Source organism: Chiloscyllium plagiosum, chromosome 6, assembly GCF_004010195.1.
Source record: "Chiloscyllium plagiosum isolate BGI_BamShark_2017 chromosome 6, ASM401019v2, whole genome shotgun sequence".
NCBI lineage: Eukaryota > Metazoa > Chordata > Chondrichthyes > Orectolobiformes > Hemiscylliidae > Chiloscyllium > Chiloscyllium plagiosum.
The window spans coordinates 70,307,063-70,324,425 of record NC_057715.1 but is presented as its reverse complement, the minus strand read 5'-3'; the positions used below and the strand labels follow the sequence as shown (position 1 = coordinate 70,324,425).

Sequence of the window (17,363 nt, the reverse complement as noted above, 5' to 3'; positions counted from 1 at the left end):
ATATTGTCAATATATACCACACAGTTGGGTAAAGTTGAAATGACTTTATTGGTTACTCTTTGAAATGTGGCTGGCGCATTTTTCATTCCAAATAGCATAACTTTAAACTGGCATAGTCCATTCAAGTGTCATGAAAGCTGAAATTTCCTTTGCTCTTTCGATTAAAGGTATCTACCATTATCCTCTGAATAAGTACAACTTAGAAATATAGTTGCTTGTCCCACCTTCCCAATACAATCTTCGAAACGTGGAATAGGATATGAATCAGATTTTGTAACTGTATTGATTTTGCGATAGTCCACACACAATCATTGGGTAGCCTCTGGTTTTGGCATGATTACTATGGGGGAGCTCCATCATCTGTAAATTACTTTGAACGCATGCTCAAAAACTATATAATCGACCTCTTTCTGAGCCTCTGCCAACTTTAGAGGGTTAAGTCTATAATTATAAGGGCAACTCCTGTATCTAAATAACATGTAATTAGATTAGTACTTCCCAGTTTATTCCCACATATCGTCCCATGTGATTGTAATAACTCCGGTCATTTTGATTTTCCTCTGGAAAGTAACTCTAATTTATCCCAATTTTTGAGAACTTCCTCATTGTCCAATTTAATTAGAGGAAGTTCCGATTCAGTTACATCTGAACTTGGTTCTTCATTCTGTGTTGTAACTAGTACCATACTCTCCCTTTCCTTTTCTTCACTATCAAAATACCTTTTGAGCATATGCATATGACACACTCAGATTTCTTTCTATCTGGTGTTCTTATTAAACAATTCACCTCACTCAATTTCCTTTTGTTGATAGGGTTCACTAATGTTTACCTTTAAAAGGTTCACATAGCACTGGGAGTAACACTAACACTTTATTTCCATGAGCAATATTGTGAACTTTTGATTTCTTGTCTGGTTCCTGTTTCATCGCATACTGCACTACCTTTAAATGCCCTCCCCTCCAACCTATCAGCATCTCCCACCCGCACCCCCCCCCCCAGCTCCATCTACCTATTGACTTCTCAGCTACTTTCCCCCAGCCCCATCTTTACCCTCCTATTTATCTCTCAGCCCCCTTCCCAGCTACATTCCTGATGAAGGGCTTATTCCCAAAACATTGATTCTCCTGCTCCTTGGATGCTGCCTGACCTACTTTGCTTTACAAGTGCCACACTTTTCAACTCTGATCTCCAGCATCTGCAGTCCTCGCTTTCTCCAAATGGAGAATATTCCATTACATTGCTAAATTGTATGTTGTAGCGTTGGAGATGATGGCCAGGCATTGGTGAGACAGGTGGTGAGTTGCTCACCTGAGAATTCCTAGTTGTCCTTTTAACCACAGTATTTATAGGTCTGGTCCAGTTCAATTTCGGCTTAACGGCAATCCCACAAGATGTTTGTAGTGAAAATTCAGTGATGATATTTTTGATATATAAAGGACATTGAATGTCAAAGGGTGAAGGCTAGATTTTTCCCTGGAGATTGCCCAAGAGTCATTGGTCCCCTGCCCAAAGCTGGATATTATCCAGTTCTCAATAGATTTGGATATGGACTGCTTTAGAATATGAAGAGTCGCAAATGATGCTGAATATCATACAATGATCAGCAAACATCCCACTTCTGACCTTATGGTAGAGAAAAGATCATTGATGAAGCAGCTGTCCAAGGTAGGGACAGAAACTTTCAACAAGTCAGGAAAATCTTTTTGATGCAAAGCACGGTGTGAATCCGCAACTAACTGCCTGTAATAGTGGTAGAGGCAAAACCTTCCTGCTATTTTAGTAGTATTTAGATGTTTACTTGCCTTGCCAGAGGCATACATGACTATAGGCCATGCACATGGAAAATGGAATTAGATTGTGGATGCAAGTTTGCTTGCTGAGCTGGAAGGTTCATTTTCAGATGTTGCATCATCATACTAAGTAACATCATCAGTGAGCCTCCGCTGAAGCACTGGTATGGTCCACTTTTTGACTGTTTAGGTTTCCTTGGGTTGGTGATGTCAAGTCAATGTGTTTGTTCATAGAGTTCTGGTTGGAATACCTCTAGGAATTCTCGTGTGTGTCTGGTTGGCTTGTCCTAGGATGGATGTGTTGTCCCAGTTAAAGTGGCACTCTTTCTCATCTGTATGTAAAGATAGTAGTGAGACTGGGTCATCACCAACCCAAGGAAACTTAAACACAAATAAAAAGCAGGCCACACCACTAGTACTTCATTTGAGGTTCACTGATGATGTTACCTAGTATGGTGATGAAACATCTGAAAATGAACCTTCCAGCTCAGCAAGCAAACTTACATCCAGAACCACAACCTGAGCTACAAATCTCAAAACTTGCTGGAATTAATTAGTTAGATAGCTATTTTGGATTGACACAGACATGATGGGCAGAAGGGTTTTTACTGTGCTGTAGACTGGGGTGTGTAGCATGTGTGAGTGTGAGATAGATACAGAGACAGAGAGACGTTTTATGTTCCAGAGTGACGCTAGTGTGAGTTCAATTCCCCTCACCTTTCAGGTTAAACCACTGCCAGTCATCTCTCTCTCTCTCTCTCTCTCTCTCTCTGAGAGCAGCCCTATGGCTGGTAAGACCGCAGCGACTTTACTCTACCGGATCTTGATGATGTTTTGAGAAAATTGTGAAAACTCCAGATCACCTGAATTTAAGACAGCAGAGTCTTCAGTGATGTTTGGGTAGTGGTCAAGGTAATATTTTGCAACAGTGTATTTTATTACTAATAGAAAATAGGCTGCAGGGGGATGTCGGATAAGGGTGCAAGTCTGAAAGTGTGAATACTGAGGAGTACCTTAAGCACCAATGATAACGTCACATGGACTTGTGGGCAGAACAACTAAAGACCTAACGTCCAGGTCCTCCTCAGTCTCTATTAAATAGTAAAAACCGCAACACCAGGTTATAATCCACCAGGTTTATTTGGAAGTACTAGCTTTCAGAGCACTGCTCCTTCATCGGTTAACTATTTACCCGATGAAGGAGCAGTGCTCTGAAAGCTAGTACTTCCAAATAAACCCATTGGACTATAACTGGGTGTGGAGAGATTTTTAACTTTGTCCACCCCAGTCCAACACTGGCACCACCACATCTGTTAAAATAAACATTATAAAAATGTAATCTAAGTAACTGCTAAAATGTAATCAACTACTTCTGGTTCAACACAGTAATTCTCTAGTTAGACCAAGAAGTGATTCTCCTCTACCATAACAAAGACCATGCAGTTTTCTATACTTGAAAGAGGATGGTGGCAGCAGCAACAACAAATGGGGAAGTTGGGATATAGAAATGTTGTCACTGGACTAGTAATTCACAAACCCAAGATAATGCTATGGGGTCATGAGTCTGAATATGACCACAGCATTGGTAAAATTTTAATTCAATTAATAAATCTAAAATTTAAAAAAGCTAGACTAATGATGATGACATTGAAATAATTGCCAATTGTCATAAAAACCCATCTGGTGCACAATTGTTCTTTAGGGAAGGAAAATCTGCCATCCTTAGTTGGTCTGGTCTAGATACAACTCCAGATGCATAGTAATGTGGTTGACTCTTAACTGCCTTCTGACATGTCTCAGCAAATCTCTCATTTGTATCTAAGCCATATAAAGTATGATTAAAGTAATGATAAATGTCCCAGACATCTAGCATTCTTGGTTATGTCCTGCCCCACCAGCAGGACAGACCCACCAGAGGTGACAGCACATTGATATACAGCTAGGAGGGAGTCCTCAACATCAATTCTGGACCAAATGTAGCCTCATGGTATCAGATCAAAAATGGGCAAGGTCATCTCACGCTACCACCTACAGTTTCTCCTCCCTCCCCACCCCAATCAGTTACTCCTTCACATTGGACACGACTTAGAAGATGTACTATGGTGGCAAGGGAATAGACTTTGGCTGGGGAATTTCAACATCTACATCTCTATGACTCTGTCACCAAGGGTGGCTTTGTCAGTCCACAACTGATCAAGGAGGCCAGGTACTATAAAACATAACTGTTAGACTTAAGAGTCTTGTGGTGCAGTGGGAGTGTTCTACATCTGAGCAAAAATATTCAAGTCACACCTATTTCAGAGGTGCATCATAGCATCCCTGAACAGGTTGATTAGGGAAAACAAAAATGCTGGTAGACTGGGCAGGTAGTGAAGGAACCAGCAAGAGGGAAAAAACAAATTTCCCCTTGTCCTCACCAATCTGCTGCAGCAGACACATCTGTCCATGGCAACACCAATAGGAGTGATCACCACACAGTCCATGTTGAGGTGAAGTCCTGCCTTCACAATAAGGATACATTTTATCATTTTGTGTGGCACTATCACCATACTAAATGGAACAGATCAGATCTAGCAACACAAGAATTGGCATTCATGAGGCATGGTGGGCCATCGGCAGCAGAATTGCATTCAAACACAGTCTGTAACCTTACCATCCAGCATTTGAGCTACTGTTCCACTAGCATCAAGCCAGGGGAATTAAACCTAGTTCAAAGAGTGCAAGAGGGCATGCCAAGTGCAGCATCCAGTATGCCCAGTGAGGTACCTGGTGAAGCTTAAGAAAAATAGCATCTTGTGAATGCACAGAAATTCACCAAAACAAAAGCTGGTTAAAGCTGTGCTAGCACTCTGGAATAGTTATCAGAAAAAACTCACTTTACTAACACTCCTAATTACTTTTTACTGATCACTGAATCTTACATTCACCCTGCAAAGATAATAACATTAACACTTCCACCTCTGACTACATGACAGAGAGAAAGTCATTAATGAAGCAACTGAAGATAATGTCCTAGGCCAAAACTATACCAATGAACTCTTACTGTGATAGCCTGGAACTGAGATAATTGACATCCAACAACCACAACCATCATTAGTTATGGCTCCAAACAGCAGAGAGTTTTTTCCTAATTTCCACTAACTCCAGTTTTCCAAGAGCTATTAGCTGTAGTATACAGACAAAAGCTACCTTGACGTCAAAAGTAGTCACTCTCACCTCACTTTTGACATTCAGATTTTTTTTGTCCATGTTTTGACCAAGTGTGTCATGAAGTCAGGAGCTGAATGACCCTGATGGAAACCAAACTGAGCATGTATCAATTGAATAGCATTGTCAATGTTAACCATCCACATTTGGATGGAGTAGACCAACACAACAATAGATTTGTCTTGTTTGTGAACAGGACGTAACTGACAATTTTCCACAATTTCAGGTAGGTACCAGTGTTGTATCTACAGTAGAACAGAAGGTGAGGACCACAGATGCTGGAGATCAGTTGAAAAGTGTGGCACTGGAAAAACACAGCATGTCAGGCAGCATTAGAGGAGCAGAATTGATGTTTCGAACATAAGCCCTTAAATCAGGAACGTGAAGGGTGGGGGAGAGAAGGGGGATGAGAGATAAATAGGAAGGTGGGGGTGAGGTAGCTGGAAGGCAATTGGTAAATGCAGGTGAGGATGATAGTGATAGGTCGGAGGGGAGGGTGGAGTAGAAATGTGGGAAGGAAGCTGGAAAGGTAGGACAGTTTAATAGGGCGGTGCTGAGTAGGAGTATTGTGATCTGGAATAAGGTGTGGGGAGGGGAGATGAGGAAACTGATGAAGTGAACATTGGTGCCATGTGGTTGGAGGGCTGCAAAGTGGAAGATGAGGCATTCTTCCTCCAGGAATCAGGTGAGTTGGATTTAGTGGTGGAGGCAGCCCAGCACTTGTATGTTCCTGGTGGTGGAGTGTGGTTGGGGGTAGGAGGGGAAGGGGGGGGTTGAAGTGATCGGCCAAGCGTTAGGGGTTGTTTGGTGCACATTCCAGGGATATTCCCGGAAACATTTCACAAGCTTGCATTGTCTCCTCAATGTACAGGAGACCACTTCAAGAGCAATGGTGTCTAGATGTGCTGGAATATCTCTGCCGGTTGTGGGCTTTGGACAGAGGTGGGTGGGGGGGTAGAAAAGAGGTATAGGTACACGTGTTACACTTCTCTTCAGCTGTCCTACCTGTCCATTTTCCTTCCCACCTATCCACTCCACCCCCCCCAACCTATCACCTTCACCCCAACGTGCATTTACTTATCGCCTTCCCAGCTATCTCACCCCTACCTCCACCCACTGATTTATTTCTCAGCCCCCTTCCCCCCCACCGCACCCCCATTCAAGGTGAAGGGCTTATGTCCGAAATGCCGATTCTCCTACTCCTCGGATGCTGCCTGAACCTGCTATGCTTTTCCAGTGCCACTTTTCGATTTTATCCTGAAATAGCTTGGCTAGGGGCATACCTGATTCTGCAGCACAGTCCTTTGGTAGTATTGCCATAACCATAACCTTTGCAGTGTCTTCTGCCATTTATGTGTTGGGCTATCTGACAATTGAGGATGGGAATATGTTTGGAGGTCCCACCTCTTGCTGTCTATTTAAATTGTCAATCTCCATTCATTAGATGTGTGCAGAACTTAAATCTGATTTGTTGGTTATGGAATCACCATTTATTGCATACAGATCCCACTGTTTGACACATAAGTAACTGCGCTGTAGCTTCAACAGATTGACCCCTCAGCTTTACGTATGCCTGTTGCTTCTCCCACCTGTTGCATGACCCACCTGCACTCTTCAATGTTCTACGATTGATGTCCTGGCCTGATGGTAATGATATAGTGAAGGCAATGCCAGGCCATGTGGTTAAAGATAGTGTTTCAATAAAATTCTGCTGCTGACTGCGCACAGCTCAATTTGGTTCAAAGTCTATCCTATTCAGCATAATTCAACACAATGCAGAGTATCCTCACCATGAAGACAGGACCATGCAATGCTCCTTATTACTGATATGGTCATGGAAAGATGCATCTAAAACAGGTAGATTGATGTGGATGAGTGTGAAATAACATTTCATTCTTATCAGTTCCAACATCATCTGCAACCCCCACTAGCAGTTATGTTTGTAGAATTCCAAAATCTAATTTAACTTTAATCATAATGCTCAGAATCCAACTAAGTATGGGACTACTCTGAGTAAAAGCATTTTTATATAATTTCACCAAATTATTAAGTCATCATAACAAACACAACAGAAATTACACTTAATTGAACAGTGATGTCAGCAACCATACAATGGAATATTGACTCAACTGGCTGGATTGCTGTCCCTTCTTCTGTCTGTGTAAAAGGTAGGCCTATCCAACAATAACTCATGGCATGAAACCTGCCTGATCTAGACATTGCATGATTAGATTCTTAATTGGTTAGGGTGTGCATTGGCAATGCATGAACAATTTATGGCCAATTTTGGATGGATAAAGTAATTTCTGATTGTAATTCGGAAAGAAACCTGTTATATGACAGCACTTCCCATTTTTACTGATTGATTTTTTAAAGATGAAAATCACTATTGAGTCTGTCCCTTTTGAAACAGCTTGTCCCTCTAAGCTTATCAATCCCATAGATCATACAAACATGCCACTAGTAAATCAATTTGTGTATCTACTTCTGGGGATGGTAGGTGCACTGTATGCTCCAAGTTTCAAATTATACATCTAAAAAAACCAAAACACATACATTACTCATTACCTAGGTCCAAAATTGCATGTATGTCCATTGGCTTGTTACATTTTACAGACAAAACAATTTTAAAATACAAGTTGTCTTTGAGTAAAAGCTGTGTTCACTCCAAAAGTTTCAGTTTACATTAGCTGGAGCCATAAAACAATAAACCTTTCGATCTGTCAAAAGACAGACTCTTTACAGAATTCTTTAATCACAATTAAGTCAGTATTCTTAATTATAGAAAAATGACTCGATCCTAAATATCCTTTAGAATTCAACCAACTCAGTCATCAGTGGTGCTACTGAACCACTCTTTCATGGAATCAAAGTTGAGGACTCCCAGGGCAATTCCCTCCTAACAATAGACAGAAACTAGGAGAAAAAGTGAGCCATTCAAAACTTTGAGCCTTCACCAAGCATTCAAATAATCTTTGCTAATTCTCTATCTCAATGCCATATTCCTATTTTCTCACCATACATTTCCAGATTTTAAGGGCATCAAAACAGATCTCTCCTGTTCTTGAATATATTCAGTGGTTTGGCCTCCAAAGTTATATGTGGTAGAGAATTCCACCTTTTGAGTGAAGAAATTTTTTCCTCATCTAAGTCCAAAATGATCTATCCAGTAACAGGAGACTGTGTCCCCTGCTTCTGGACTTCCTAACCAGGGAAAATATCTTTCCTGCATCTAGTATGTCCAGCCCTGCTTCAATTTTACACCTCTGGTGAGTCTGTCCTGCCTGTGGGCCAGAATATATCCAGGGACGGTATCAGTGACATCTGGACCATTAACAAACCAGATGGGTTTTTTCATGGCAAATTCATAGTGGTTTCAGAGTCATCATTAGCTAGCTTTTAATTTCAGACATTTGTGTCCAAACATCATCTGCCATGGTGAGATTTGAACATAATTCCCAAGTATATTAAATGGGAATTTGGATAAATAGTTCAATGACATTACAACTATGCCCTTGCCTCAATTTGATTATGACATTCCCTTAAGCTAAGGGCTAGTAATTGCTGCAAACGATGCTGGCTCTCATCCTAGATGGTAAAGTAGGTATTCATAATATTAGAAAATTGCCACGGCATCAGGCTAACCCTGCATTTATGTTAAAATCTTGCCAACTCACTGTAACAAGAACATCAGTTCCTCTCTGTCAACCAGATTAATTTGTTAGGTAAACCTCCAAGTCTTCCTTCAAGCTGATCCATATTCAGTAAAGGAAAGTATACTACATAAAACACCTTCATGCAAAACAGTTTATAGCATCAAAATCTGTTGTGATCCTGCACAGACTATATCTACTCAAGTCATCCTACCTCTATCAATACATAACCACCAGAAAAGTATCCAGCTTACCCTTTCCATTACGTACCTAGTTTCCAGTGCCTCTGTCCAACTTCCAGCAAAACCAGAAACCTGCCATGTAGGAATAGCCAGAGGACCAATCTCATCCTTATTACAAAAGTAAACACTATAAATTAAACAATGGTTACAAAACTGTTTTGATTTTTTTTAATTTGATGAACAGAAAACATCTATATTTTGCTGTTAAAGATTTGTTACATACATAAATGTACTGCAAAATAATTATTGTTGAAAAAGCAAGTCACTGCTAAAAAAGTATTGAAATTATCTCTGCGAGACGCAGCACCAGATTTTCTTAATAGTTTGTGACTAATACAGCTACAGAATACACAAAGATTTTACCTATAACTTTTTTAAAAAAACAAAGTAAATTTTTAAACTTTCAGTAAAAATACACTTAACCAGCAGAGGTCTTTAATACAAAATTAAAAGTCTGTACAATTAGCAAACACCTAGACTGTTACTGAAAACATAAAATCCCTTGGCAACCGCACTTGGGTCCTAGATGCTTATAAAGAACCTGCTAAACCTTTTGTGAATTGTTAAGCTTTTTCACTGAATTCCACACACACGCATGCCTGGAATTTGTTTCCACACATATCTTATAATATGTTAGGCAATAACCAGAATATGAAAATAGAGAATTAAGAAAATTATGTTCTAAAACAAAACATTATATTGGAAGCTTAGTTAACTCAAACAGGCTAATCAACTGCATACAGAACATCAACATATTGGAAAATCACTAATTTGCCAAGCAGCATAACCAGGCAATGAAATGTATTGCCAATTAAAATGAAAAAAAAACCTCTATTTATTACTACTCCAGAAATGAAAGAAGAAAACAAAGGTAGACAAAAATATGTAGGGTGCATTTGGCCTTTTCAGTCTAGTAATGAATGGAGAACTTTATAAACAATCCAACAATGAAGTGCATGCTCGTTCAGTAACCTAATTACGTGAAAGTCAATGTTAGTTGAAATTGAAGAATGAAATTTTATATTTGAAAAAAAAAATTACCTGCTTGCATTAACTAAAGAAAACATAATTCCACATTTTCAACTGATCCAGGACATTAAAAAGGAAACAAAAGCAGTCAGTGAAAAAAGAACATATTTCAAACACTTACAATTAATTTGCTTCATTGTCCTGTAATTCTGTAAAATTTCAAAGAAAGCAAGCATTTTAAATTAAAGAACTTTAATAGAGATTAGCTATATATAGGAAGATGAGGGATTTAGTGCTGGGAACTGGAGCATTTTCCCCTTTAAAATTCATATTATTCTACTCATCACCTTGATTAGATATGACATTGGCACCTTGAATCTGCTGACATGTATGTTTTTTTAACTCAGCTGGAAGCTGAAACCCATCTCCACAAAATGAGCAATGAATGGGGAAATTTTTTGTGTGAGCTATTCTGACATGGCCTATGTAATTGACAAACAGATATGTGCTATAAGAACAGTAATTACATTTGTAAAGCATTCGGTTATCAGTGACATTAGACTGATTAGTCTTTGAAATATTTTGCTTGTGAATTTTGAGGTGATCACGGAGATCAATTTGTTTCTCAAACTTGCTGCTGCAGGTCTCACAATTAAAGGTTTTGCCTTGAGTATTTGGTTTATGAATATTCAGATGATGCTGTAAATCTTCTTTGCTCTGATACTGAACATTACAGCTATCGCAGTTGAACGATTTTTGTTCTGCATGCTTTTTTTCTGTGTCATCGCTCAGGGTTGGTAAATCATCATGAGTGAGCTTACAGGTTAGTGGCTTTTGTACAGAATGGAGAAGTTTGTGCTTCTGGAATGTGTCCTGCTCTTCAAATGTCTTTCCACATTCAAAACAAGATAAAACATTATCTGTTGAAGAAGGTACAGAATCTTGATGAGCCACCACACACACTGCAGGTTCCAGAAGCTGCAACTTTGAAGTCTGACTTTTACTAGCATTCAGTTGTGAATGCATTTTTCCTGCATCTGATGATTGAATTTTCAGAGAGGAATTCTCATGCAACTGTGCTATTTCTTTATGTGAATTATTGGGCTGGACTGAAGGCAATTCTGAACTGATTAACTTTTTCTCTTGATCTGTATTCTGCTGTTTATTCGCTTCAATGTTTTCAGTACAATTATCTTTCTGCTGAGAGGTACATTGTTTCTCATGATTCTTAAAAGCTCTGGCATAATCAGATTCAAAGTCACATTTAGAACATTTGTAATAAGCTTCGCCAGTGTGAACAGACATGTGCCTTTTAAGCTCCTTGTCCATAACAAAACATCTTCCACATTCTGTACATCGATAAGGATAAGGTTTGTCATGTACCCTTACAACATGATATAGAGCACTACTTTTACTTTTACAATGGAATCTACAGAAACTACAGTAAAACGTTCCTCTAACATATTTAACATGTTCTTGCAAACTTTTTGCATAATCCTTTTCTTCAGAAGGCCCTTCAAGATCATTTGAAAGGGGCACCACTTTGGGATTATTTGAAACTGTCTGCTCTACAGAACCTTTTTGAATTGTCCTTTTTCTAGGACCTTTCAAAACTGCTCGTTTTTTAGTGCGTGAAACCACAACTTCTTTGGGATTATTTGAAGCTGATGATTTACGAGTGGATTCCTGCTGTATTGGGTAATGGCCACTGGAATCACTGTACTCAAACAGTGCAGCATTGTCATCCTTCTTTTTCTTCTGACAGTTATGGATATTTAACTCATCCGCAGTATTGAACTTAGTGCCACATTTTTCACAGTTGAAATCAACATTTTTGGGTTCTTCTACTTTACGCTTTGGTCTTCCGGGTCTCCTCTTAACAGGCTGTACTTCAACTGTGCTTGAACTGGTTTCTGCAGGTTTTATTGGGGGTGGCTGTACTTCAGTTGTGTTTGAAGCTATTTCAGTACGTTTTCTACGCCCCCTTCGCTTTTTTACAGGTTTTTCTTCCTTAATTACTTTGGACTCTTTTAACTTTCTTTTTGTAGCTCGCACTGATTTACCAACTTCACTGACAACTCCTTCATGACGTTCTTTTGTTTGGAAGGTTTTTTCAATCTTGTTCAGCTTTGGATGCTGTGTGGTGACATGATCATAAACCTTACTGTACACCTTGTTTGTGAAGAAACATAAATGACAGTGGAATAATTTGGCACTTTTCTGATAAAGCACAGTATTTGTTCGATCAGAGAATTCAGGATGAATGGACCCAAGATGTTTTTCCAAAGTTTCATGATCGGTATACTTGAAATCACAGTGCACACAAGTTAAACATTCAGAAGTACTATTTGGTTGGTCTTTTGTTTCCAATTTTTCTTCAGTACTAAGTTTAGTAGCAGAATCTTCTTTCTGATTTGCAAATTCTTTTTTCTGTATCACTGTTATTTGTACAGCCATGATGCTTTTACCTCTGAAGTGGTTTGCTACAGTGACAGTGCCTAGAAATCTTCCTTGGGAAGCTCTTACTGACTGTACTTTCTGTTCCTTAAATTGTGCAAACCCCTTAATTAGATCATAGGTTTAAGTCCTCATATGGAATGGTTTTGGATTTATTCAAAGCTTCTTTCAGCTCACAAACAAGCAACACACTTTATAAGGTATTATGGAAATGGACCGTTCTATTCCAATTTTCACAGTAGAGCTGTGCTCACCTACAAGGCAGAAGCAGAAGAAATTAATTACAGCAAGACACTGTATTGAACGACTGTCATCTGCCCACATTCAATAGCTCTACATTTTAAAAAGAAATTCATCCAAACTAGAAAATATAAAACCACAAGTTTCAGAACATTATAATCATTTGTTTATAAGAATATGCAATATGACTCATTACTTCCTAACAGTTACCTATGTATGACATCGAAGTAAATTAATGTTAGAAATCATTGAAGTTAGCAGGATGGGGAAGGGGTTTAATTATTAAGAGGGACCAAGTTTAATCATTTTGTGGCAAACTGGAACTGATGTCAAGAACCAAATAAAAGACAATGTACTATATCTGAAACCAATCTTCTTTCCAAATTTTAATGGATCTCATAGTATTTTCCTATATTTCATAATACCAATTCTATAATTAAAGGCAGTAGCAAGGTTCGATGGGGTTAGGTGGCTCAGGTCATTCTAAATATTAGTTCTTCTCATGATAGCAACTGTTTTGTTTACCTCCAAACGTTTCTCCCCCACCCTCCAAATATAACCCTTTTACCCCATAATTTTCTACTGTGCTTGGGTTCATTTCATATTACTACCAATACTTTATTTCCCATTATTAATTGCCCAGTCTCAACCAATGGGTTCAAATTTATATCTATTTTCTTTTCATAAAACGATAAAACCATAGTGAAATTCTACATTTCCTGCTAGTTTACTGATTCTAATTTCTCCCTTTTTTAATGGGATTTTTTGCTGGTTTATAAATTTTTTCAATCTTCTTGCCTACCATTAATCTTTGCAAGAGAGCATACCACTTCTTTAAATTTTAATCTTTTGATACCAGCCTTACCTTTCTTAATTAAGCCATAAAAGATTATCTTACTGTTCTCATTTCTGAATGGCATACAGCTTTGATGAGAGTTATGAAATGCCTGAAACATATGCTGCAGTTTCGCTGCCACCTTAACTTTTAACAACCTACTTTCCCAGTTCACTGTAGCCAACTCTGTTTTCACACCTTGGTAACTGCATTTATTTCAGTTTAATTCTCTTGATTGAGAAATTTCTGAAATTGAAACAGGATGTGAAATTCTATCATGCCATGATCCCACTGCTTGAAGGATCCTTTGCTATGAGATCATTAATTCATTCCAACTCATTATGCATTATCAAGTGCAAAACAGCCTGCTCTCTGGCTGGGTCCAAAGCATATTGTTCTGTGACACCGCCCTGAATATATTAATGATCGTCAAGGTTACCTTTCACTATCTGATTTATCAATCTATATGAAGATTGAAATCATTCAAGATTATTTAGAAGTAATAACAGATAACGTATGCTGGCATCAGGCATGCTCATTGATTGGCTAAGGCTGGTGTAATGCCCATACATCTTGAAGATTTGCAGATTGTATCAAATAGAAATGTATCCAAAAGCCCATTGGCATTTTGCACTAAGCACAATGCTGACTATAACCATCCAGTACACACTAGGGAAGCTTACAACATATGACATCAGTTATAATTCTGCAACTGGATGGAGTTATCATTATGGTGGAAAGGCCAGGAAAGTTTATAAATTGTGCTGATGATTTAAATTTAACTGTATTCTGAGTAGGGTGGATCAAAAAAGTTATTCAGGTCAGGGATGAATGGGATGGAGAACAACAGGCAAGTTGCAGGCAGAGATTTTGTTCAAGTTACAGTTTATGAAAGATGAAATACTGAAGATAATTAAGAGAACGAACATCTGGAGGCATCATTGGATGATAAAGTTGGCAACTTTGATGGGACTCTGTGCACAATCAGCGAACCTGCCTGCACCTGACTCCAGATTAAATTGTTTACTGGTTTAAAACCTCCTTCATGCTACTTTTTTTGCTGTTCCCCTTAAAATAATATCCTTAGGTGGCCGATCCTTCCACCAATGAGAAATATTTCTCCCTAACTACTGGTCAGATTACTCATGATTTTGAACATCAATATCTAATCCAGTCTCTTAGAGTCCGAAAGTCAGAGAGATGTACAGCACGGAAACAGACCCTTCAGTCCAACTCGTCCATGCCAACCAGATATCCTAACCTAATCTAGTTCCATTTGACAGCAGTTGGCTCATATCCCTCTCAACCGTTCCTATACATATACCCATCCAGTTGGCTTTTAAAATACTGTAATTTTACCAGCATCCACCACTTCCGCTGGCAGCTCATTCCATATATGCACCACCCTCTTGGTCTCTTTTAAATCTTTCCCCCACCCTCAACCTAAACCTACACCCTCTAGTTCTGGACTCCCCACTCCAGTGATAGGACCTTGTATATTTATCCTATCCATGCCCCTCATTTTATAAACCTCTATAAGCTCACCTTTCAGCCTCCGATGTTCCAGTGAAAACAGCCCCAGCCTACTCAGCCTCTCCTTATAGCTCAAATCCTCCAACCCTGACAACATCCTTCCAATAGGAAGGAGACCAAAATTACATGTAGAAGTGGCTGTACAGGACATTAGGCCACAACATGACATCACTCCTATACTCATCGCTCTAACCAATAAAGGAAAGCAAACCAAACATCATCTTCACTATCCTATCTACCTGCAACCCTACTTTCAAGGAACTATGAAACTGCACTCCTTACCATTGAGTGTATAAGTCAAGCTCTGATTTGCTTTGCCAAAATGCAGCATCTTACATTTATCAAAATTAAACTCCATCTGCCACTCCTCAACCCATTGGCCCATCTGATCAAGACTCGTTGTATTCTGAGGTAACCTTCTTTGCTCTCAACTATACTACAATTTTGGTGTCATCTGCAAACATTCTAACTATACATCCTCAGTTCACATCCAAATCATTTATATAAATGACGAAACACAGGGATCCTCGTGGCACACCACTGGTCATAGGCCTCCAGTCTGCAAAACAACCCTCCCCCACCACCCTCTCTTCTACTTTAGAGCCAGTTCTGTATCTAAATGGCTAGTTCTCCGTGTATTCCATGAGATCTAACCTTGCTAAACAATCTACCATGAAGAACCTTGTCGAAAGTCTTACTGAAGTCCATATAGATAACGTCCACCGCTCTGCCCTCATCAATCCTCTTTGTTACTTCTTCAAAAACACTAGTGAGACATAATTTCCCATGCACAAAGCCATGCTGACTATCCCTAATCAATCCCTGCCTTTTCAAATACATATAAATCCTGTCCCTCAGGATTCCCTCCAAAAACATGCCCACCACTGATGTCAGACTCACCGGTTTATAGTTCCCAGGCTTTTCCTTACCACCTTTCTTAAATAGTAGCACCACATTAGCCAACCTCCAGTCTTCCAGCATCTCAGCTGTGATGATCGATGATACAAATATCTCAGGAAGGGGTTCAGCAATCACTTCCCTCGCTTCCCACAGAGTTCTAGGGTACACCTGATCAGGTCCTAGGGACTTATCCACCTTTATGCATCCAGCACCTCTTCCTCCATAATATGGACATTCTTCTCAAGCTTCTACTCTTAACCTATTCATGTAACTTAAGTCACATCTGTTATGGACCAGACTAACCCCCTTCAAACATGCCTAGACCCTATTTTTTTTCTTATCTAAAGGCAAGTATAAAGTTTTGTGTTCCAGATATAACTCAATTATTTCTCGGCTTTAAACAAAACACACTTTATTCTTACCTCATAGTTAAAATACAAACAAGAGAAAGAAGAATTGGAATGACAACTCTATTGGAAAAGTTAGCAGAATAATAGATTACTTAACTACTAAACAGTAGTAGTAACATCCTAGTGATGGGAGATAAGGAAATAGCAGGAGAACTTAACAAGTACTTTGCGTCAGTTTTCACAGTGGAAGACATGAGTAATATCCCAAAAATTAAAGGGTGTCACGGGGCTGAGTTGAGTATGGTTGCCATTACGAAAGAGATAGTGCTAGAAAAGTTAAAAAGTCTTAAAATTGATAAATCTCCTGGCCCCGATAGGATACACCCTAGAGTTCTGCGAGAGGTGGCTGAGGAAATAGCAGAGGCACTGGTTGAGATCTTTCAAGAGTCACTGGAGTCAGGAAAGATCCCGGATGATTGGAAGATGGCTGTTGTAACCCCCTTGTTCAAGAAAGGACCAAGGCAAAAGATGGAAAATTATAGGCCAATCAGCTTAACCTCGGTTGTTGGTAAAATTCTAGAATCCATCATTAAGGATGAGGATTCTAAATTCTTGGAAGAGCAGAGTCTGATTAGAACAAGTCAACATGGATTTAGTAAAAAGAGGTCATGCCTGACAAACCTGTTGGAATTTTTTGAAGAGGTAACAAGTAGGTTAGACCAGGGAAACCCAGTGGATGTGGCCTATCTAGACTTTCAAAAGGCCTTTAATAAGGTGCCACACGGGAGGCTGCTGAGCAAGGTGAGGGCCCATGGTGTCCGAGGTGAGCTGCTGGGATGGATTGAGGATTGGCTGTCTAACAGAAGGCAGAGAGTTGGGATAAAAGGTCCTTTTTCAGAATGGCAGCCGGTGACGAGCGGTGCCCCGCAGGGTCGGGTGCTGGGGCCACAGCTGTTCGCATTATATATGAATGATTTGGATGAGGGAACCGGGGGAATTCTAGCGAAGTTTGCCGATGATACAAAGTTAGGTGGACAGGCAGGTAGTACTGAGGAAGTGGGGAGGCTACAGAAGGATCTAGACAGGTTGGGAGAGTGGTCCAGGAAATGGATGATGGAATTTAACGTGAGCAAGTGCGAGGTCTTGCACTTTGGCAAAAAGAATAAAAACATAGACTACTTTCTAAA

At 39.4% G+C, this 17,363-nt stretch overlaps 1 protein-coding gene across 2 annotated transcripts in view; it reads right to left on the bottom strand.

Moving 5' to 3' along the window:
* Positions 1 to 9,046: 9,046 nt before the first annotated feature.
* The window catches only part of LOC122550684 (zinc finger protein 91-like), a 12,091-nt gene continuing 3,774 nt past the window's right edge, over positions 9,047 to 17,363 (bottom strand). For both annotated transcript variants that reach the window (XM_043691787.1, XM_043691788.1), the window contains exon 2: positions 9,047 to 12,572. In XM_043691787.1, coding sequence (XP_043547722.1) covers positions 10,198 to 12,318 — 2,121 coding nt within the window. In that variant the 5' untranslated portion in view covers positions 12,319 to 12,572 and the 3' untranslated portion in view covers positions 9,047 to 10,197. The remainder of the gene's footprint in view (positions 12,573 to 17,363) is intronic.